At 20.8% G+C, this 23,630-nt stretch overlaps 2 protein-coding genes across 4 annotated transcripts in view; both read right to left on the bottom strand.

The window, feature by feature from the left end:
- Positions 1–3,300: 3,300 nt before the first annotated feature.
- On the bottom strand, positions 3,301–17,656 carry LOC122503406. Of its 2 annotated transcripts, XM_043613929.1 has the most exons (7): positions 17,447–17,656; positions 16,526–16,660; positions 15,668–15,781; positions 15,308–15,406; positions 12,877–12,936; positions 8,441–8,761; positions 3,301–4,140 (listed from the first exon to the last, which is right to left on the bottom strand). In XM_043613929.1, exons 1-7 carry the CDS (start codon positions 17,519–17,521, stop codon positions 3,526–3,528), a joined length of 1,419 nt encoding a protein of 472 aa, XP_043469864.1. In that variant the 5' UTR covers positions 17,522–17,656; the 3' UTR covers positions 3,301–3,525. The 2 variants fall into 2 exon arrangements, with proteins under 2 accessions (XP_043469864.1, XP_043469865.1); XM_043613930.1 differs by lacking the exon at positions 15,668–15,781.
- A 1,429-nt stretch (positions 17,657–19,085) lies between these two features.
- LOC122503404 (14 kDa phosphohistidine phosphatase-like) overlaps positions 19,086–23,630 on the bottom strand; it is a 323,366-nt gene continuing 318,821 nt past the window's right edge. For both annotated transcript variants that reach the window (XM_043613927.1, XM_043613928.1), the window contains 2 exons: positions 22,332–22,462; positions 19,086–19,409 (listed from right to left, as the gene is read on the bottom strand). In XM_043613927.1, the coding sequence (XP_043469862.1) occupies positions 19,317–19,409; positions 22,332–22,462 (224 nt within the window). In that variant the 3' untranslated portion in view covers positions 19,086–19,316. The remainder of the gene's footprint in view (positions 19,410–22,331; positions 22,463–23,630) is intronic.

The raw sequence follows: 23,630 nt of genomic DNA, 5'->3' as shown, positions 1-23,630 counted from the left end.
ACGGAGGGTTTGGATATATTTTTAACTGTATCAAGAAAATAATATCAATCTTTCATAAAAATATTTTATACTTAATTTTTTGATAGGAATCAATGGTCAGAAAATATTTTGGCCGTTTTTGAATTTTGAATTTTGAATTTTAATTTTTTTTACCCTAAAAACAATGCTTTTAAAAAAAAATTCTTGAATAATAATAATAAAATAATAATAAATTCTCCATAAAAATTTTATGGATACCAAAAACATATTTTCTACAAAATTACAGATGGATTTTAAAATCTATCAATTTTTAAGAAAAATAAAAATTCAAAAAGGGTCTAAATATTTTCTGGTCCTATTTTATTTTATGATCATTGAATTGCTTTTAAAAAATGGATATAAAAATAATTAATGATTGATTAATAATAAATTAAATAATTTATATTTAATTAATTAATTGATTAATAATTAATTATTGATTAATTAAAGAATTAATTTTATTTTCTTGATATTGTTGTATTGTTGAAAATATAGCCGAAATTTGAAAGAACTATTAAAAACTTATTACATATAAATTATTTAATCAAGAACTTTAATTAAAAATTTCAAAAATATTTGAATTTTATAAGATTGCGTTCATAATTTTTATAAATTATAAATAAATTTCAAAAGGTTTCAATTTGAAATTTTTAGAAAATTTGAATTTTGAATCAATTTCAAATTATTGAAAATAATTGATTCAGAGAAAAAATTTTAATTTAATTAACAATTCTGTAAAACTATTTTTTTTTTCCAAAATTTTAATTCAAATTTTTTTATTTGAATTTTGAAAAGGTTTCAAAATTAAAATCTTTGAGAATCTGAATTTTTAATTCTTTTAATTAACAATTCAGTAAAACTAATTCTTTTGAACAATTTTAATTCCAATTCTTTTGAAAATAGTTTGATTTTTTAATGTATATTTAATTATAAATTATTTTATTATTAGAAATAGTTGATTGAGAGGAATGATATTAAAAATACTTGATTTAGTGAAGAATTTTATTTAAAAATTCTAAAAAATTGAATTTTTGAGAAATAATTAAATTCTGAAAAGGTTTCAAATTCAAATTTTTGGAAAATCTATAATTTTAATTAATAATTTTGCATAAGTAACTAATTCCAAAGAAATCAATTTTCTGGATAAATATTAAAATTCTTCCTAGAAATTAAATTACTTTCCGGAATTTTCATGAAATTCTTTGCAAAATTCAATTATTTTCTTAAAGAACAATACTCATCAACAATACTCAAGAATTTAATTATTTTTAAAAGTAATAAAATTCTTCGCACAAATTCAATTATTTTCTTAAATAATAAAACTCATCGCAGAATATCAATTATTTCTAATGCAATTTTAATCGAATTTCTCGAAAATTGTAACTATTCTTATAATTTTATTAAAATTCGTCTAAAGAATTCAATTATTTAAAAATTTGCAGATAGAATTTGTTATGAGAAATAAATTTAAAGAAATATCCAATTATTCAATAAATTATTTCGTTTTTAATTTACAAAATTGAATTCTCGTAGAATTTTCTAATAAAAATTGATTTACAAATTAATTTTAGTTAAAATTTTAGATTATAAGTTTTTATTTGAAGTTTTTATTTTCTAATAATATAATTGAATTGAAGAATTCCAGAATAATCGAAATTTCGTAAAATTAAATTATAAACAAATGGATTTGAATTAATAAAATTAAAAATTTATTGTTTACTTATTTTAATTGAAATTTCAAATAATTTCAATGTACAACCTTTTGAAATTTAATTATTTCTAATTATTACATAGGCAATTTTTCCAAAAACTAATTATTTTTTTTAGAATTTTTCAATACTTGAATAATTTTTAAAGGAAAATAATATATTAAATTTTTTTAAATAAACATTATAATAATATTATATTTCTACGGCAATTAAATTGTTTAAAGGATTTCAATTTAAGAACCTTTTTAAAATTCCTGTTACAACGCTTCTAATTTTCAATTATTTTTTAAAATTTTAACTGAAATTCTTTTTTTTAAATCAATTTTTATTAGAAGTCAACGATAATTTAATTGTTTAAATACAACATTTTTTGTAAAATTTAATTATTTTACAAATGTTTAGTTACAATTCTTCCAAAAATAATAAATTCTTTGAAATATAAAATTTATTTTAATGAAATTTGAGAAAATTTCCTATTTTTAAAATTTTTAATTATTTTCGACAATTTAATTTTTATCAAAAAATTTTAATTCCGATGTTTTAAAAACCTTATTTTTTCCGAATTTCTAAATAAAATTTTTCAATATTTCATTAGGTTCTGTTTAATAAATATTTGAATATTGATTATTATTTATTTGTCCATAACAAATCAATTCTTATAAAAAATTGTTCGAGAATTCAATTATTTAAATTATTCACAGAAATTCAATTATGCTTCAAAAAATTTTTTTAAACTCTTCAAAATTTCAAGTTCTTTATAAGTAATAAAATTACTCTCCAAAATTGAATTATTTTAAAAAATTTTAATAGATTTCTTAGCAAATTTTTTATTATTTTCAAAAATTTTCCTCAATTCAATGATTTTTAATATCTACGATTTTAATACAATTTTAATCGAATTCCTCTAACATGTAATTATTCTTATAAATTTTTTTAAAAAGGTTTCAAATTAAAATCTTTGAAAATCAGAATTTTTCATACTTTTAACCTAATAATTCTGTAGAATTAATTTTTTTGAAAAAGTTTAATTATTTGTTTTTTATTATTTGTAGTCTTTATTTTCTAATATATTGAATTAAAGAACTTACGAATAATAGAAATTTAAATGGTAAAATTAAATTTCAAACAAATGAATTTGAAAATTGTTGACAAATTAAATTTATATTTGTTGATAATTAGATTTGAAAATTCTCAAAGAAATTTCTCAAAAATTAAATGAAATGATGAAAATAATTGAAATATTAATTGAATAATATTTTTGAATAATTTTACAATTAAAGGAATTCGTTAATAAAATGTAATAGAAATTTTTTTGCGTATCTAATCATTTTTAGAGTGAATCAGGATATTTTTTTTGAGACTAAAATTCTGTCTGGAAATTATGAAGAATTCAGAAAAAGACAATTAAATTTTTATGGCAAATGCGATATAATGCTTTCCAACCCCTCTTCCTGTAATTTTGAACATTTTTTAACATTTTTTCTGTTGACAGCAAATAGCTTTACCCTCCCCTCGCCCCTTAAAACGTTACTCATTTTTTGCAAGGCCTCAATATGAATTTTAAAAAATTTAATAATTGTTAAATTATTCTTTTATTTTTTGTTAACATTTTATTTGGACTATTATATATTAATAACAATGTTGAAATAAATTATCACAAAAAGTAGTCGTTGAATTTTTGCCTCTTTGAAAAACCGATTACAATTATTTTTGAATTCAAAATATAGTAATTTTGTGAATTATGTGATTAGAAAAGAATTTGGATGAGAAAATTTTGAAGTTGACAATTGAAATATAATTATTTTCGCTTTTTGCCCTCGTTTCGTTCGGAACAATTGTACGATTGATTGGCGCAGGGTTTCTTTGGTTTCGGCGGACACGGTTTAGGCGGTTTTTCATTTTCACAAATCTCGTTGACAACTTCCGGTACGCATGGACAGGAAGTGGGTGGCAATTTTGGAGGTGGAGGACACGGGCACAAAACTATTGGTTTAGAGGGCGATTTCGGCAGTGACGGTGGTGGGGGACATATTTTTTTGGCAGGAATCTCCTGACACATTTCCTTCGGTGTGAATTTACATGGACATGGACTGAGACCGCCGATTTTTTTTGGATTGCATTTTGTCGGTGGATATTCTTGTTTCTCGGGCGTCTCACATTTTCGCTTATCCCCTGAGTTATTCAATTTTGGTAGACAACCGCTTTTGCATTTATTTTCTGGTTTCTTCTCCTCCTCCGGACATGTTGCTTTCTGTTTTGGACATAATTTCTTTGTCTTGCATGTTTCCTTTTTGGTGCAAAGTTCCGTGATTGTTTTGCATTTCGAGTCGGAGGTTTGTAAAATGACGGCCGTTGAAATGGGTCTTGAAAATGATTGGAAGATTCGATTTGTGAGGGAATCCCTTCGCCAGACCTAAGAAAAAAGAAATTATATTTTATTTTCATTCATTTATTCAGGGAAAATTTAGGAAAAGTACGATCGCTTTCTTCATGTTTTATATAATAATTAAAGGTATGAACGAGTAATAAAATCATTATTTTATATTAAAATATAAGACTATTGTTTCTAAAACTTCTTTAAATATATTTTCATCATTTCAATTACTCAATTATTATTTTCTAGAATTTTTAACTAAAATTCTTCTTTAAATCAATTATTTTTAATAATTTACGAAAAATTTCTTTGACAATTTTCAAATTCATTTGTTTACAATTCAATTTTGCGAAATTTCGATTATTTGCAAATTCTTCAATTAAATATACATTAGAAAATAAAAATTTTGAAATAATTTGAAAAAAATTTCGATTAAGGTCTTTGAAAAAAATTAGATCCACAGAATTTTTAATTAAAAGTATAAAAAATTGAAATTTTCAAAGATTTTTATTTTAAAACTTTTACAAAATTTAATTATTTCTATAAAAATTGCAATTATTAGTAACTTCTCCAAAATTCAATTATTATCTAAAACTTGAACTGAAATTAATTTTTAAATCAAGTTTCACTATAAAATTCTACGAGAATTCAATTTATTTAAATTCAAATAAAATTGAATAATTAAATGTTTCTTGAAATTTAATTCTTAACACATCATTTTATCAACAAATTTTTTAATAAATGAATTCTTTCGACGAATTTTAATAACCTTTTTAAGAATAAGTACATTTTTCGAGGAAATCGATTAAAATTGTATTTAAAAATAATTGAAATTCTGCAATAAGATTTATTATTTATGAAAATAAGTGAATTATTGCGAAGAATTTTATAAAAAAGTTTCAAGCAATTGGTTTTTTTCAAAAAAATTTGTGCAAATTCTATTTTAAATAATTGAATTCTTGTGAAATTTTTATATTTTTGGAAAATAATTGAATGTTTGAGTAGAATATTATCAACATTTTTATTTAATAATTAAAATGTTTTGGGAAATTTTATAAAAATAGCAGAATATTGAAAATCATTGAATTAAGAATCATTTTTGAAAATAATTGAATTTTTGTCATGAATTTTTAAAAAAAATTTTGAAAATAATTGAATTTTGCAATGAATTTTATTAAAATTCCTGAAAATAATTGAATTCTATCGAAGAACTTTGCTATTCATTTATAAAGATAATTGAAATGTTGACAATTTTTTTTTTTATTTTTTCAAAATAATTGAATTTCTACAAAGAATTTTATTAATTTTGAAATTAATTGAATTCTCCGAATTAATATTATTATTTATGAAAATAATTGAATTTTGCCATGAATTTTATAAAAATATCTGAATATATAATTGACTTTCGACGAAGAATTTGACTACAATTTATAATAGATAATTAAAATGTTGACAAGAATTTTTTTTTAATTTTTGAAAATGTATTTCTGGATAGAATTTTGATATATATTAAGATGATTAAATTCTCTCAAAGAAATGCGTTAATGTTTTTAAATTGAAACTAATTTCAACAGAATTAAAAAAATATTATTTAAAGAAATATTTTACTTGAAAATTGAAATAATAATTGACTTTTAGAGAAGTTGCGTTTATAATTTTTATAAATAATTGAATTTTAAAAAGATTGAAATTGAAAATTTTACAAAAAATGAAATTTTAAGTTATTTTAATTGAAAATTCTCAAAAGTTAGTTTTTGAAAAATTTGTATGTAAATTTTTTGGAAAATAGTTGAATTCTTGAATATATATTTAATTGGAAAATTTTCAAATAATCACAATTTTGTAAAATTGAATTTTGAATAATTGTATTTCAGAATTATTTTAGATGAAATTTTTTTATCTTTTGGATAATTATATTCTCAAAAAAAACTTTCTTAAAAATTTTTAAACATAATTGACTTAGAGAAGAAAAGTTTAGTTAAAAATTCTAGAAAATAATTAAATTTAAATCTTGAAAATAATTTTTATAAATTATCGAATTTCGAATGGTTTGAATTTGCATTTTTTTGATAATTTTAATTATTGAAAGAATCTCATATTATCAATAAATTCTTTAGCGAATAATTTTACTTCAAAATTTCAAAATTAATTTTAGTAGAGTTGCTTTTACAATTTTTATAAATAATTCAATTTTAAAAGATTACAAATTGAAATTTTGAGGAAACTTGAATCTGAAATTTATTTTACTCAAAAATTATCAAGAAATTAGTTTTTGAAAAATTCTTCAATTGAATTAAATAATAAATTAAAGATGACCGAAAGATAAAATCATAATTCCTTAAAAAATTTTATTATTTATGAAAATAATTGAATTCCTTGAGAAATTTTAATTATTTTATGAATATACTTAAATGTTTGCGCAGAATTTCAATAAAATTTTTTATAATTGAATTCTTTTGAATAATTTTAGTAGATATTATGAAAATCATTGAATTGAGAAAAATTTTTGAAAATAATTAAAATTTTTGCCGAGAATTTTTTCAAATTTTTTTAAAATAATTGAATTGATTCGAAGAATTTTATCAAACTTTTTTAAAATAATTGAATTTTTGTAACGAATTTTATTAAAATTTTCAAAAATAATTGAATTCTTATGAAGAACTTTTATTAATTTTTTTGTTAAATAATTGAATTATTACGAAAAAATTTATAAAACTTTTGCAAATGATTGAATTCTTGCAAAGAATTTTATCAAAAAATTTGATAATAATTGAATTTCTTCGAAGAATTTTATTTTTTATGAAAATAATTGAATTTAGGAAGAATTTTATTAAAATTTTACATAATCTTAATTAAATTCTTTTGAAGAATTTCTTTGAGTTTCTTTAAATCATGGACTTTCTTTAATCATTTTAATTACAAGTTTTCAAAGTAATTGAATTCTATATAAATAATTTCTTTCAAGTTTTTATAATAGGTAATCCTCTTTCTTAATAATTGAAATTAAGCATTTAATTCTGGAATTTTATTAAAAATTTTTCGAAAATAATTGAATTTTTTTGAAAAATTTCTTTAATTTATTGAATACAATCGAATTTTTTTTAATAATTGTATTGAAAATAATTGAATACCTAAGAAGAATTTTATTCTTTATGAAAAATACTTTAATTCTTGCGATGAATTTTAATAATATATTTCTTTTTAAATAATTGAATTCTTTTGTGAATTTTTATTGAAATAGTAGATATTAAAAATAATTGAATTCTGATATTTTTGAAATTAATTTTATTCTACGAAGAATTTAATTCAAATTATTTTGAAAAAAAGTCGAATTATTAAAAATTATTTCATTAAAATCTTTGAAAATTAATTTTAATAAAAATTTTAAGAATAATTACATTTTTCGAGAAATTCCATTAACATTGTACCAAAAATAATTGAAATTCCGCGATGATTTTTATTATTTATGAAAATAATTGAAAACCTACGTGCCTATAGAATTTTATTATTTATGAAAATAATTTAATTCCTGGTTAAAAAAATGTTATTCTTCATGAAAATAATTAAATTATTGCGAAAAAATTTATAAAAAAATTTGTAAATAATAGAATTCCTCTCAAATTTTTATTATTTAATTCATTCATTAAAAATTATCATTTTCTAAAATTTCAAATTAAAATTTTTTTTAAATAATTGAATTCGTTTTGGGAAATATTTTATTAAAATCGTAGATATTGAAAATCATTAAAATTAGAAAAGTTTCTGAAAATAATTGAACTTTGGAGAAGAATTTTGTTATTTATAAAGATTTTATTTTATTTGTAAGAATTTTTGCAATTATTTTTAAATTCTACAAAATTGAATTTTTTTAGTATTTTCAACAAAAATTTAAATTAGAAAATTTTCAAATTCTATTATTTTTAAAATTGCTAATTTTATTTAAAAAAGGTAGTAAGAAGTTAGCCGCACGCTTTAGCGCGTGAATTGTTGCTAGTTGAAAATATTTAAAAAGAAAAATTATTTAAAAAGTTAAGAAACAAAAAAGCAAACAACAACAAAATTAAATTTTTTAAATAAATTTAAAATTTTTAAATTTAAAAATTTTTTTTTTTTTATTTATTTATTTATTTTTTTTTTTTTGCTACCCTGACAAAGAATGTTCCAAAGAGGTTGGAGGAGAAATTTAGAACAATGTATGCGAGGGTGCAGCATAATTAAACGAGGTTAAAAGGAAGAAATAAATTGTAAAGAAAGGAACAAAAAATGAAGTCGAGAAAAAAGGTGCAGAATAAAGGAAAAAGAAATTTTTAAATTCAAAAAGGAGAAAACAAATACGAACCAAAGAATTTGTAGTCAGCATTGGAAAGAGAATTTTCATGCACTTTTTATCATTGCCAACATGAAGGCAAATTGAATTCGATGAATTCCTGAAATTTGTCATCATCGCCATCATTGATTTCAATCGATTAGCTCTTGTGTCAAACTGAAAGACTTGTGGCAACGGAGGCTGAGGAGGTGCTTCACGGGGTGGCCTATAAACTCTCATCTTCCTTTCAAAGATCCATCGTTGTAATTCCTTTGATATTTTCATTGTTCGAAGTTTCCTCGTGAGATGATTGGCGACGGAGAGAAAACACTTTTTGAAGATTGGTGTTGTCGCCTGGTGAATTGGGAGAAAGAAGTTTTTGTTTCACAATTTTTTTTTTTTGTTTCTGTTTCCCTAGCATTTTCTAAGATTGCACGGCCTTTTAGGAGGGCATCGAACGCAGAAGGGCTTCCGTTCGTGTTTTTTCTTTTTTTGTTTCGCAGGACATGGAAGTGGTTTGCAAGGGCCTTCGGGCGCGGAGCAGGGACTCTTTGATGGCCAATTTGGCGGATCCTCGCCGCAATCACTGTCTCCCAGCCACATCATTGGACTCTGCATCTGGTTAGTTTTTAAAGATTAAAGATTTCTCTTTAGATGCCACAATAAATAATTCTGCTTTGGCACCACCACCACCTCCTTTCTTTTATTGCCACCCTTTCTCCTCCTCAGTCTCAAGGGACGTAAACTAAAAATTATTTAAAATATAGGAACGAGCTTGTCGTGTCCATTCGAGTTGGATTTGCTTTCATCGTTCTTTGATTCGAATTTTTGATCCTCTTCGCCTTTGGTCTGGAAGACGCGTCGCTTGAAATCGACGGCTTTCTTCACGAGGGTCTTGAGTCTCTCGATAGTCTCATTGTCGTTAATTTCTTTGTTGAGGAGATTCGTGAGTTTGCCAAAAAGTGGATTTAACTGGAGTGTTTGGAAAATGGTGAGATGCGAGGATTGAAGGAGAGCGACGGGCGTCATATTTTCAATGTCATCGTCTAGGTCACGTTTGGCATTTCGATTACGGGGGAAATCGTCTTTTCCAATTTCGTCCTCGAATTCATCGCCTTGAGGGAAGTAGTCATCATTGACGGTGCGGTCCATTGAATTGCTGCTGCTGGTCATGTTGCTGGCGAACAGTTGGAACATCATTTCGCTGATGGCAGGGACCTTGGAGAAGAGGCGAATGCTTTGAGGATCTGCCTTAGAAGGCGGGCCAGGAGAAGAGCTACTGAACTCGAAGCAAGGGCCCCTGCTGCCGTAGCCTTCCCCAGACTCTGGCAAATTCAACTTTTCATCTGACTTGACTTTAATCAGACTTAATTAACCACGTCAACTCGATTACAAATTTTTTTTTTGTATTTTTTTTATACTTTTAATAAGAAAGTCGATAGCTTTAAAAAGGTTTGGCCCTTTTGCAGTCGACTGAGGGTGAGAGTGAAAGAGGCAGGAGGTGGAGCCACGGCATCAGGTCTTACAAGTTCATTACTCCAATGTTTCTTTCTAGAATTATTCTCATTAGATCTGATTACAAGAAAGGAAGTTTCATTTTTTTCTTTTCATTTTATACTTTGTTATCTTAATTATCAAATCCAATTTTTTTTACTTTCATCTCATTTAGTTATTTAATAATTTGTTTATTTATACATCAGTTTTATTTAATTATCAGGCTTAATACTTGATAATTAATTTTGAAAAAGTGACAAAAAGTAGCTTTATGACTAAAAAAATAGAAAAAATTTTGCTATCGAAAAATTAAACTTGACAACTCAATTTTTTCATAATTCCTAAATTGAAAAATTGAATTACATTCAAAAATAAAATATTTAAAAAAAAATATTTAAATACCAATATTTTTTCACAAGAATTGAAATATTTTTAATGATTTTAATATTTTTTTATTTCTTTTTATATTTTTAATTATATTTTTTTAAATAAATATTTAAATACCAATATTTTTCTACAAGAATTGAAATATTTTTAATGATTATAGTTTTAATTATATTTTTTTAAATAAATATTTAAATACCGGTCTTTTGACCGCGGGGACATTGTAAATAAATAAATAAATACCAATATTTTTCCACAAGAATTGAAATATTTTTAATGATTAAATGTAAAGCCTTTTTGAAAATTAACTATTTCTGAAAAATTACAATTCTTCCAAAAATCAATTATTTTTTAGAATTTTGGAATGAAACTATTCAAAAATTTAATCATTATATTTAAAAATAAATATATTATTCAAGTTCTCCAAAAACAATTAAAATTTTCAAAGATATCAATTCTAAAAAACTTTTGAAATTTAATTATTTCTGAAAATTTACACCATAACGCTTCTAATATTTATAATTATCTAAAATTTTTTCTGAAATTCAATTTTAAATCAATTCTTATTAGAAAGTTCTATGAGAATTCAAATTATTTAAATTTCAATACAATAATAAATTATTTATTGAATAATTATTTTCGAAAATTTTTAATTCTTTCATGGAATTCAATTAAAATTGTATTGAAAATAAGAATTATTGAATTCTTTCGCAGGACTTTATTAAAATTTAAAAAATAATTGAGATATTCAAAAAAATTTGTTTAAAAAGTAGAGAAATTTTTTTAAAATTGTGTAAAAATTAATTTAATTTCTTCGAAAATTTTGATATTTATAAAAATCATTAATCTCTTGTGAAGAATTTTATTAAGATTTTTGTAAATAATTGAATTTCTGCAAAGATTTTTATTATTTAACAAAAATACTTAAATTCTTGAGAAAAAAATTTTATTTAAATTTCTGAAAATAATTGGAGATCTGCAAAGAATTTTGTTATTTTTAATTTATTTATACTATAATTTATTGAATAATTGAATTTTTTTAAAAATTGAATTCTTATAAAGAATTTTCTATCAATAAATGTTTAAAACAATTGAATTCTTTCGAAGAATTTTAATAAAATTTTTAATAATATTATTGCACTTTTTTGAAGAATTTATTTAAAATGGTATTAAAAATAACTGATATTCTACGATGAGTTTTATTATTTATGAATTTTGAATTTCTATAAGCAGAATTTTATAATTTATGAAAATAATTGAATCCCTGTAGAAAATTCAAACGTTTATGAAAATAATTGAATTATTACGAAGATTTTTGTGAAAATTTCTGAATTAATTTCAAAAAAATTTATGTCAATTGCTTTTTAATTTTGAAATAATTGAATTTCTGTGAAATTTTTATTATTTATGAAAATAATTTAATGTTTGAGTAAAATTTAATCAAATTTATTTTTCTTTAGTTAATTAAATTCATTTGGGAAATTTTACTAAAATAGTAGAAATAATCATTGAATAGAGAAAAGTTTATAAAAATAATTGAATTCTTGCAACGAATTGTATTATATATAAAAATAATCAAATTCTTGTGAAGAATTTTACGGAAATCTTTTTTAATAATTGATTTTTTTTTTGGAAAAATTTTATGAAGTTTGTGTATTAAATAATTGAATTCCTGTAAAAATTTTATTATTTATGAAAATAATTAAATGTTTGCAAAAAATTTTATACTAATTGTTTTCTTTAAATTATTAAATTCTTTCAGAAAATTTTTTATTAAAATTTTATTAAAATTTGTTGAATTCTTTTTAAGAATTTTATTAAAATTTTTGTTAATAACTTTTTTATTCCAACTATTAGCGAATTTAAAGTAGTAAAAATTCTCAAACATAGAAAAAAGTAGCTTTTAGTGGCACAAATGTTAAAAAAAGTATCCAAATAGTAGCAAACTGTAAATAAAGTAGTAAAAAGTAGGTTTTAGTAGATGAGTATGAAACCTGAATTATTTAAAAGTTTATTATTTCCTTTTATTTATTTAATTTTATTTTAAATTTGATTGAATTTAAATTTAAAAATTTAAATTATTTAAAAAGTTTAAAAAAAATTTTTTTATTTTTATTTTTTTTTTAATAATATTAATTTTATATAATTTATTTTCTTTATAATTTATCTTTATAAATTTATTTATTCATTTACTTTTTTCTTTATAAGCATATTTGTTTATTTATTCAATATTGGTTTATTTATTTATAAAATTATTCATTAAATTATATTTTAATTTTTTAAAAATAATTTCATTTTTTATTAATTAATTTATTTACTAATTAATTTGTTAATTTTCTATTTCTTATTTATTTTTTATTTATTCATTTGATTGTATATTTATTGATTTATTTAATTTTTGCAAAAATATTTCCTTTTTTGTAATCTTTCTCTAAGAAATTGTCATTTTTTGCTTAGGCAAATTATTCGAAAGTATAATAAAGAAAATAAAAAAAAACAGTTTATTTTGAAAATTATTTTCATTTTCTACATGAAGTATGAAATAATAGATTTTATTAGATTTATAGAAAGTAATATAATTGAACACTTACTTTATCACCAATGATGTTAATTTGATGGGGAGTGAACATGTTTGCGAGTCCGTCTTCCGACTAAAAAAAGATGAAAATTATAAGAAACTCAAGAATAGACAAAATGTAATTTTTAAAGAATAAATAAATTTATGATAAATAAAATAAAATAATTTTTGATTTAAAAATTAAATAATAAATCAATTATTCATTTATTACTGTAATTTTTTACTAATTGATTACTAATAAAATTAAAAATAATAATTGATATAAATAATAATTAATTGTGAAAAGATTAATAATTAATAATTAATAATCAATAATTAATAATTAATTAATAATTAATTGTGTGGTTATATTTTTTCTAAATTTATAGAGAACTATTTCTTTTTCAATTTTTTATTTGAAATAATTTTCGTTTACTTTTACTTTATAATAAAATTTGCAAAAACATTTCAACATTTCGAATTCGTTTACTTTTGAATGGAAGGACATTTCTTAATTTTTGTTTGGATCGATCCTCTCGGCACAAGGATCATCTAATTTTAATTTTTTATTGCACGATGATGAAGAATCATTTTCATCTTTTTTGCTAGAATTATTTTTTTCGTGTTCTTTGCAAGAATCATTTTTTTTCTCCTCCTTTCCATTACAAGAATCTTGTTTCTTTTCTTTTTCTTTACTGCAATCGGTCTTCTTTTCGTCCATTTTGCAAGGATCTTTTTTCTTACAAGGATCCTCATCCTTCTTGCAAGAATCTTTTTTCTTGCAAGGATCCTCATCCTTCTTGCAAGGATCTTTCTTTTTACAAGGATCCTCATCCTTCTTGCAAGGATCATTCTTCTTACAAGGATCCTCATCCTTTTTGCAGGGATCTTTTTTCTTACAAGGATCCTCATCCTTCTTGCAGGGATCTTTTTTCTTACAAGAATCGTTTTCCTCTTTTTTCTTGCATGAATCCTTTTCTTCGTTTTCTTTCTTCTTACAAGGATCCTTTTCTTCCTTTTTACAAGATTCTGTTTTCTTCTCTTCTTTACTGCAGGATTCCTTTTTCTTGCAGGAATCCGTTTCTTTTTTCTTACAAGGATCAGGTTTTTTTACTTTCTTACAAGGATCTGTGTTTTTACCATTCTTTTTACACGGATCGACTTTCTTCGTTTCACACTTCTTTTTACATGAATCTTCTTTTAATTTTGCTGCAGATTCTTCTTTTTGTTTCTTACAGGGATGTTCACGATTTGAATTGGTGCAGGAGCTTCGATCTTTTTTCTCACTACTTCCGCCGGGGCATTTTTGTTCTTTTTTATTTTTACACGAATCGGAATTTCCACTCTTCATTGACTTCATTTTTTTGCAATAATCTTCAAATTTCTTTTTACAACCATCTTTTTGTTTACTCATTGATATCAATTGAATAAATTGAAATTGATTTATATTGAGAATTTGGAATTTTTTGTAATTAAATATAATTTTATTGTTGTTATTGTTTAGAGGAAATATTGATTTCATGGAAATTGTTGAAAATCTTCTTCTAGTTGTAGAGTAATTCTGAGTTTTAAATGAATTTTGAAATATATTCGCAAATTTTGGTGAATTATTTATTTTTTCTGTATTCCAAAATCTTCGAGAATCCATTTTAATTTGTCGACAGTTGTTGTTGTTGTTCTTATTGTTTCGCCCATCCTAAAACAAAATATGGGTAACTGCTGAGTTTTTTGTTTTTTTCAACAATAAATTTTAATTATTTATTCAAATATTTTTATTTCGATTATTTATTTATTTACTGTTTTATTCTCAAAATGTAAAAGTCTCAAAGTTAAAAATAAATGAAAGCAATTTTAATTTTATTATAAATAGTTTATTTGAAGAATAAAGAAATTTTTTTTGAAAGAAATTTTTTTTCACAATTTAAGAGAAAATTAATTGAAAATATATATTCGAAAGTTAAAAAAATGAAACAATCATTTAAAAGCTTTAAAAGTCTTTTGTTTCAATTTTGTTAACAAAAATTTAATTTATTTTTTTTTATTTTAAGTTAATTATTTCAAGCCAGCAGTAACCCAAATTGTTTTAGAATAGTGTCATCCAATCAAATGACAGTTTATTTTCTTTGACGATATTTAAAAATAGAAAATTCGGAAATATTAATTAAATGATTTAGGAAAAGAAATGTCCTTCACTTTTAAAGCCTCGTTTTTTGTTTAAAAGAAGCTTTTACAAATTTATTTATTAAATTTATTTATTAAACATTTTTTAAACTGTATTAATTATATATAAATTTATTTTTACTTCAAAATTTAAATTAAAAAAAAATAGTATCGTCATAAAAATGAATTTTTAGAATTTATTTCAATAGTCAATTTTTCGAAAAATTTGGTTTAAAAATTATAAAATAATAAAATTAAATTAAAAGAAAATTATTAATAAATAATTAGAAATTGTCAATAAATACCTGTAATGAGTAAGGGATCATTTGTAAATTATTCGCAGTTTCTGCCTCCTCAGCAATTGGCAACTTCTTCAGAATGTCGACAAGGTCCTCCGAATTTTCCTGAAATAAAAAACATTTTAATTTTGCTAAAAAATTTCCATTTAAATAAATTAGCAATTTATTAATTGCATGCATTGTAAACTTTAGCCATAATTATAATAATTTCATTTATTGAATAAATATAAATAAAAATTAATAAAAATAAATAAAATGAAAAAAATTATATAAATTAAAACATTAAAAATAAATAATAAAAAGAAGCAAAATATGGATTAAAAATAAAATATAAGAAATATAATTTTAAAAAAATAATCGTCCTACATTTTTCGCTTCAAAATTGGAAAGTTTGCTTCCCTGGAGTGAATTTTTATTTAACTCCGAACTTGTGCTTTCTGAACTGAACTGAAGTCGAGCTTGAGTTAATTCAGGCATTGTCTGTAAAAACAATTAAATTTATCTCCCTAAATATCTTGTATTCTCTTTTCGAAAACAATTTCAAAACTTTCGAAAGAAAAGGGAACAAGTCACTTAAGCCTTTGAGCTTTCATATTTTATTCTTTGTGACCATTAATTTTTGTTTCACGATAATTTAGTTTCATCTCAGTTTAATTTACAATCACTTTATTTATTTTTATATTTTTTTCCATATTCAATAATAAATAAATTATAAATAAAAATAGTAGTGTATAAATATTATTTATTATAATTCATAAAAAAGTAAACATTTTTGAATTGAAAAATATTTTTGACTAAAATATAGAAATAAACAGAAAGTAACAAAAAATTATTATTTTCCAATAATAAAAAACTTTAAAAATGATTTTTTTACAATAAATAATAAATTTAAATTACATATTACATAATTAATTATGAATAAAATGAAAATATTAATATTGACAACTAACAATTAACAAATATTAACAATTAATTAACAAATATTAAAATAATAATTAATAAAATTGAAAATAAAAATAATTAATAAAAATATAATTTAAATATTTATGGGAATTTTATGAATTTTATGAATTCTATGAATTTTATTAAATTTATTAAATTTATTATTCAAGTATTTTGAAATCAATGATAATAAAATCGAGGTTTTTGTAATTTGTATAATTTATGATAATGTATGATAAACATGAAAAATTAAATTTGAATAATTTAATTTGATTAAAATACCTTTCCAAAATTGTGTTCTGCCGTTGTCATTTGTTCAAGTGGCCCCAAATTTTTGACAGCCGTCGGTTCAAATTTTAAACCATTTTTCAAACATGGGGGCAAGGTTGAACCCACCTCACCAGCTGCTCCAATTGCCTGATGAAAAAAAAGATAATAAAACTTTTAGTCTTTTGCTTATATTTCAAGTGTATTTTAATTTTTAAATGTATATTCATTTCGATATCACAAAAATTTAAAGGCAAAATTCATTAATTATCCAATGTGTATAATTATATATTTTTTTTGAGTTTTTTTTAAATTACGACTATTTTAATAATAAATAAATTAAAATTAATTTTTCAATTAAATAAAATTAAATATAAAATAATAAATTTTAATAATTATTCTTTACCGGATAAAATAAAATTTTTTTATTACTTTTTTCTATTTGGTTATGTTAATAAATTTTTGTCAGTATTTATTTTATTTGCTTTTAAATTATTTACTTATTGATATTTAATAAAATTTTATTTTTTATTATTATTTTTATTATTACTATTGTAAATATTAGTAAATAATTGTTTGATTATTTTATCAATTTAATCTAATGAATTTGTGACTGAATTTTAATTTACATTTATAAAAATTTTAATTTATTTATTTAAAAAATTTACTTTAAAAATTTATTATTTATTAATTGAAAAATATTTAAGTTATTTAATTTTAATTATTTATTTAAGATATTTAGTTATAAATTAATGTGATTGAACGTAATGTTCTTTAAAGGAATTGAAACATTTCAATTTTCAAACAAAAATTCAAAATAATTTATTAAATTTGCAAATTGGCGATATTAATAAGAAATTGTTGAAAATATTTTTCTTTTGTAATTAAAAAAATTTTGTTTGACGATTTCAGTTGAAAAATTGAAGAAAAACGAACCTTCAAATTTCCATCAACGCTGAATCTGCATTGTCCCAGAGACCGGACGACTGATTTTGTTGCTCGCGAAAACATGATTTTAATAATTTTCTAATTTTTATTTATTATTTAATTTAATAATTTAAAAATTTTATTTAATTGAAACTTGAAATTTTAAAAACGATCTACTAGGGCCTAAAAATTTTCCAAACTGATTGAATGTTGACTGCCGGTTACCATGTGAACGAAGTTAATTCATTTTTTTTTGTTTTCTTTTTTTTCACCATTGTGAACAATTGTTTGTTTTCAGTTTTCATTCATTTGTTTCTTGCACTATATATATATTTAAAAAATTGCACGTAACTGTTAGAAACACTTTATTATCTTATAATTTTTATTTTCATTATAACACTATAATTATAATATAATTATAATTCTTAACTTTATAATTTTAATTGCATTGTATATAGTAATTAATATTGATAATAATAATAAATTAATTTATTATTATTAGGTATTATTATTTAATATAATAGTAATAATAACTATATGCTAAATTATTGAACATATAATTATAAAATATTTTTTATAAAATAAAAAATACAGTAAAAATATATTTAAATTTTTAATTAAAAAAGAAATATTGAAGTAAAAATAATTTAATATTTATTACTTCGTAGAATTATTTAGAAAAAATTATTTTATGAATTAAATAAAATTAATAAAATAAATATTTATGAAGATTTTTTTCTTTTTTTGAAGTTATTTTTGGACTTTATTAAATTTTATTTCATTCTCTTTGTTATTTTTTCCGAAAATTATTTTTCGTAAAATAATTTTTATTGTAATTTTCTAAACTAAAAATTGCTTTTTTAATAAATAGGTATATAATAGTTTTGTATTAATGTTAAATGCAAAAAAGAGAAAAAAATTTCTACAAACAATATTTAACAATAAATAACGTATAAATATTAATGCAATAATTTTTTTGTGATAATTTTAATAGATTTTATTTAGAAAGAAATTTTTTATTTAGAAAAAATTTATTTAGAAATTTATTTATAAAGAAATTTTTTATTTAGAAAAAATTAAACAGTGGCACTCTCTTTGAAGATACTTTTACACTAGATATTTCGAATTCAAATTTCACATGGTAACTCACGTTTTTAAAACGGTAACTTATCAACACTTATCCACGGAGTAAAGCCTCCGGAAAGTGCTGACCTCTGTAGTACAAATACTGAATTATTTTTTAAATAAATTTTTTTACACTGTAATATACAACGAAAATAATATTCTAATATAAAAATAAATTTGTTATTAATTATTAATTAATATAAAAATTATGTTCATTTAAATTTCTAATATTTTAATAATAAAATATTACTTTCTCATGCTATGAGAATAATAGAATAAAATAATTAAGTCATTTACTTGAATAAAATAATTTTTATTTGATTCAATTAAATGGTATATTTGAACCAATAATTTCAGTATTTAAAGCAAATAACATTTAATTGACTCAAAAATTATTTGATTCAAGTAAATGTTTAATTATGATAATAGTCATGTATTCAGTTATTTTAATCAAATTTTTTTTCCAGTGTAATAAAAAATAAATAAAAAATATAAATAATTAATAAATAAGTCGCAAAAAAACTAATTATACTGTTATTTTTATTTATTTATTAGTGTACAAAAATTTTGCTATTCGGAGACTTTACAATCCTTTTAAATTTATAAATAAGGGCACAATATAGATAAAAAATCGTTCTGCTTTTAATAAATTATTTTTCAAAAAAGAAAATTATTAAAATGAGATTTAAATAACAATGTAGTAGGTAGTGTAAAAGAAAAATAATTTGTCAAAAATATTTTTCCTTTTGAATAATTAATATCCTTCATTGGACCAGGTGACTTCGTAAGAGGGATACTTTTTTTTTATTAGATCAACAGACACTTCATGATCAGCTTTTCCAAATCCCTGAAATTGCAAGAGAACAATATTTCATTAGTTTCTTGCAAATATCTAATTTAAAAAGTTATTTTTTCATCATCTCGGTCGTTTTAGATAATTCAAAATCATTTTTAAAATTAAAAAAAAAGATAATTATTTTTGTTTGAATTTTTAATTAGCTAAATTATTATATTATATTATAAATTAAAATAGTTAAAAAAAATTTTAGGTCAAAGTGTTCAATATAATATGAATAACAAATTTAGAAATTTGGGTGATTTTATAGTGGATTGTGTAGAAGAAAAATTGAACGCAATTTTAAGTCACTGAACAAAATCTAAAAAGTTTTCGATTATTATAAAAAAATTAATATTTTAACATTTTTAAATTGTTTATTTATAAAATTTGTCAATTCCTGTACGAAGATGACTCAGAGTGTTTATATGACTCATGTTTTATAATAATTAAGGGTGATCGCGTGATAAAAATTCTTATTTTATATTATAAAATAAGAATATTGTTACTGTAACTTTTTCAAAATTATTTTCATCATTTCAATTTAATTAATTATTTTCTAATTATTTTTAAATAAAATTCTTCTTTAAATCAATTTTTAATAATTTTTGAAAAAATTCTTAATCGAGAAATTTTTAAATCTAATTGTTTACAATACAATTTTACGTGAAATTTCAATTATTCGAAAATTCTTCAATTAAATATGTACATAAGAAAATAAAAACTTGAAATAATTTTAAAAAATCTCGATTAAGCTATTAGAAAAAAATTAATTTCATAGAATTTTTAATTAAAAGTATGAAAAATTCAGATTTGTCAAAGATTTTAATTTGAAACCTTTAAAAAATTCAATTCTTTCTAAAAATTGCAATTATTAGTATCTTCTCTAAAATTTAATTATTATCTAAAACTTTAACTGAAATTAATTTTTAATAAAAATTTCATTCTTATAAAAATTTAATTATAAATTTTATTCTTATAAAGAATTTTATCAACAAATTTTTAAATAATTTTATTCTTTTGACGAATTTTAATAAATTTTTTAAGAACAATTACATTTTTGAGGAATTTGAAAATAATTGAAATTCTACAATGAGTTTTAATATTTATGAAAATAATTGAATTATTGCGAAAAATTATAATTGAATTTTACAATTATTTTTAGAAAAATTCCTGAATATAATGTAATTTCAACGAAGAATTTTGTTATTTATAAAGATAATTGAAATGTTGACAATAAATTTTTTTTAAAATTTTTGAAAATAATTTAATTTATAGAAAGATTTTTAATATTTATGAAGATAGTTGAATTCTTTCAAAGAATTGCGTTAAAATTTTTAAAATTGAAACTAATCTCAACAGAATTGAAATTAAACTTTTTCAAAAAAATACTTCATTAAATTATTGTCAGAAATAAAAGTAATTAAACGTTTTTTTAGAATTCGTGGAAATTGTATAGTTTCATGATTTCCCTAACCAATTCTATTTTCCCTGGATACTATGACTCGGATACTTTGATTTATTCGACTATTTTCAAAAAATGCAAATTATTTTGACTTATTTTCAAAAATTGCAACTTTTTCGACTTTTTTAAAAAAAAAATATTGCATATTTTAGTATAAAATGCTACTTATTGCAATTTTTAGTGTTAAAAATTTGATAATTAAATTTTTAAAATATAGGTACTTATAATTACAAAAATTTAGAATAAATTAAAATTTTGTAAAATATAATTGAAAATAATTTTTTTTTTAAATTTTGGATAAAAATAAATTAAATTAAAAAATAAATTAAATTAAAAAATAAATTAATTAAAAAATTAATAAATTAATATTAATTAATTAAAAATAATTTAAATTTTGGATCGGAGGTGGGACGTTTTCGGAACTACACCCAAAATTTTTATTACTATTTTTGAAAATCAAGTTTTGAAAAATTTTAATTGAAAATCATGTTCTACCAAAAATATTAATTTCTCACCAAAAAATGTCCACGTGGAAAGTTAGGGGGAGGGGGGGGGGTCAAAAAGTGACAAAAAGTTGTTCACGTGGATGAAGATCATTATAATTGAAGTTACGAAAATGTTAAAATTGTAAAACAGAAAAATGATAATAATCGGTGCCAAGGCGCTTATCCTGCTAACCTTTTCATTATTTTTCCAGACAAATATATACAATTTATTTGTGGAAACATATGAACAAGAGTGACATTCCATGAGGTCACTTGAATCATTACCGCGCCCTAAACGCGATGTTTATCATGAATTGGGTGGCTAATTAAATGTAAATTTTCTGATGGATGTGATTCGATCTAAGGTTTATTTTTATTTCTTCTTCACAAAGATCTCTTTGAGATTAAAATAATATTTTTCTCAAACTATATAGTAAAATGATTTAGATAAAAATGATTTTAATTTTCCATTCATTACCGTATCAAAAATTGCCGTAATTACTATTTTAAATATAATTAAATATTAATTAAATTACTATTTAAAATATAATTTTCGCGAAGATAATCCATTATAATGAATCTTTGATTGTAACTTATGATTTTTTAATTGAGCCTCTTGTATTTAATTATAAAAAGTATAACCCATTTAAAGTTAAATGTATATTGAACATTAACACGACTATTTTTCTACTTGATTTCTAAAGAATTTTCCATTTAGCGAAAGATGAAGTTTGCATTGTTGCGAGTCAAGCTCTCATAAACTAATTTCCAGCTTCAGTTTATCAAAGCTGTGAATAAAAAGTGGGTCACGAAAGGAAGATTAATGAATTCATGTATTATTTTTTTTCAAAATGTTTCATTACATGAAAATTGTTGTTTTTTGCAATTAAAAGAAGGAAGTATATATGTTACGTTTAGTTTGAAATAAAAGTAACTAAATACATACAGGTAGGTTATGGAGATGTAAAAAAAAGTTTTAAATACCTGAGAGTATCCATAAACGTTAATGGCATTTTGGTCAGAGTCGTGCTTAATTCTTCCACCTCCGACACATTTTGACTTTATGTTGGGTCCCAACTTCTTCAATTTTTCTTCAACCTCGTCGTATATATCGGCTGAAACATATTAAATTTCATGATCCGTTAAAATCTAAGGTTTGTAATTTATACATACTTTTTAAAATAAAATTAGCAATTTTAAAAAAATATAATTTAAAAATTTTTAATTCATGTTCATAAAAATAAAATATGAATTGAAATAGGTCAGACATGTTTATTAAAAGTACTAAAAAAAATTTAATTTTTACAATACATATAAGAAAATTCTAAATTTTTGTGTCTTTTTTGCTATGAAAATCACCAAAAGACAAAATTAAAATTTTTCTACTTATGTCAACAATTTCTTTTTAAACAACTTCATTCTTGAAAAGCTATCATAAAATTATTACTTAGAAATTATTTAATGAATAATTTTACTTAAATATTTCAATATTTATTAAATTTTAAAAAAAATTGAGTTTACAATTTTCATAAATATGAACTTCAAAAAACTTTAATTTAAAATGTTATATAAAATTTCATTTTTTAATTAATTTAATTTTCCAAAGTCCAAATTCATAGGAAGTTTTCGATAATTTTTTAGAAAAATTCCAAAATTTTTCTTACAGTGCATTTAATTGAAGAATTTCCGAATACTCGAAATTTCGTAAAATTGAATTTTAAACAAAAATGTATTTGAAAATTCTCAAAGAACTTTTTCAAAAATTATTAAAAATAGTTGATATAGAGAAGAATTCGACTTAAAAATTCTAGAAAATAATAATTGAATTGAAATGATAAAAATAATTTTTAAGAAGTTACAGTAACAATATTCTTAATATAAAATAATGATAATACTTTTATAAGTTGTTTTTAATTTCAAAAAGGTTTGAATTTGACATTTTTAAAAATCTTAATCCCTGTGGAAAAATAATAATAATTAAATATTTATTTAAAAAAGAAGTTATTGATGTTTCCGAATAATTTTACAATTAAAGAAATTTGTAAATAAACGTAACAGAACATATTTTTTGAGTAAAATTTTTTTCTTTTTTTTTTAAATTTAAAAATTTTTAATTTCATTTTCACTTAAAATTTGCAATTGACAAATAGAATTTATAACCATTTTTTTCCTTTAAATTTTTTTAAAACTTTCAACTTTATTAAAGCAATTGTAATTAAGAAATATAAATTATGCAAATTATTTGAATTTATTTCCTTATGAAAATTGAGAATTTTCTGCAAA

The sequence above is a fragment of the Leptopilina heterotoma genome, unplaced genomic scaffold (genome assembly GCF_015476425.1).
Source record: "Leptopilina heterotoma isolate Lh14 unplaced genomic scaffold, ASM1547642v1 Lhet_26, whole genome shotgun sequence".
Taxonomy (NCBI): domain Eukaryota; kingdom Metazoa; phylum Arthropoda; class Insecta; order Hymenoptera; family Figitidae; genus Leptopilina; species Leptopilina heterotoma.
The sequence above is the reverse complement of the archived record's forward strand: the minus strand, read 5'-3'. Positions and strand labels throughout refer to the sequence as shown.

Bases quoted from the DNA above. Each gene is read 5' to 3' on its own strand.
- LOC122503406 (XM_043613929.1), bottom strand. From the start codon at position 17,521: ATGTTTTCGCGAGCAACAAAATCAGTCGTCCGGTCTCTGGGACAATGC. The intron at 15,407-15,667 runs GTAGGACGATTA...TTTTTATTTCAG, and splicing joins CCAATTTTGAAGCGAAAAAT to GAAAATTCGGAGGACCTTGT. The intron at 4,141-8,440 runs GTTCGTATTTGT...CTTTTTTCTTAG, and splicing joins TGCTGACTACAAATTCTTTG to GTCTGGCGAAGGGATTCCCT.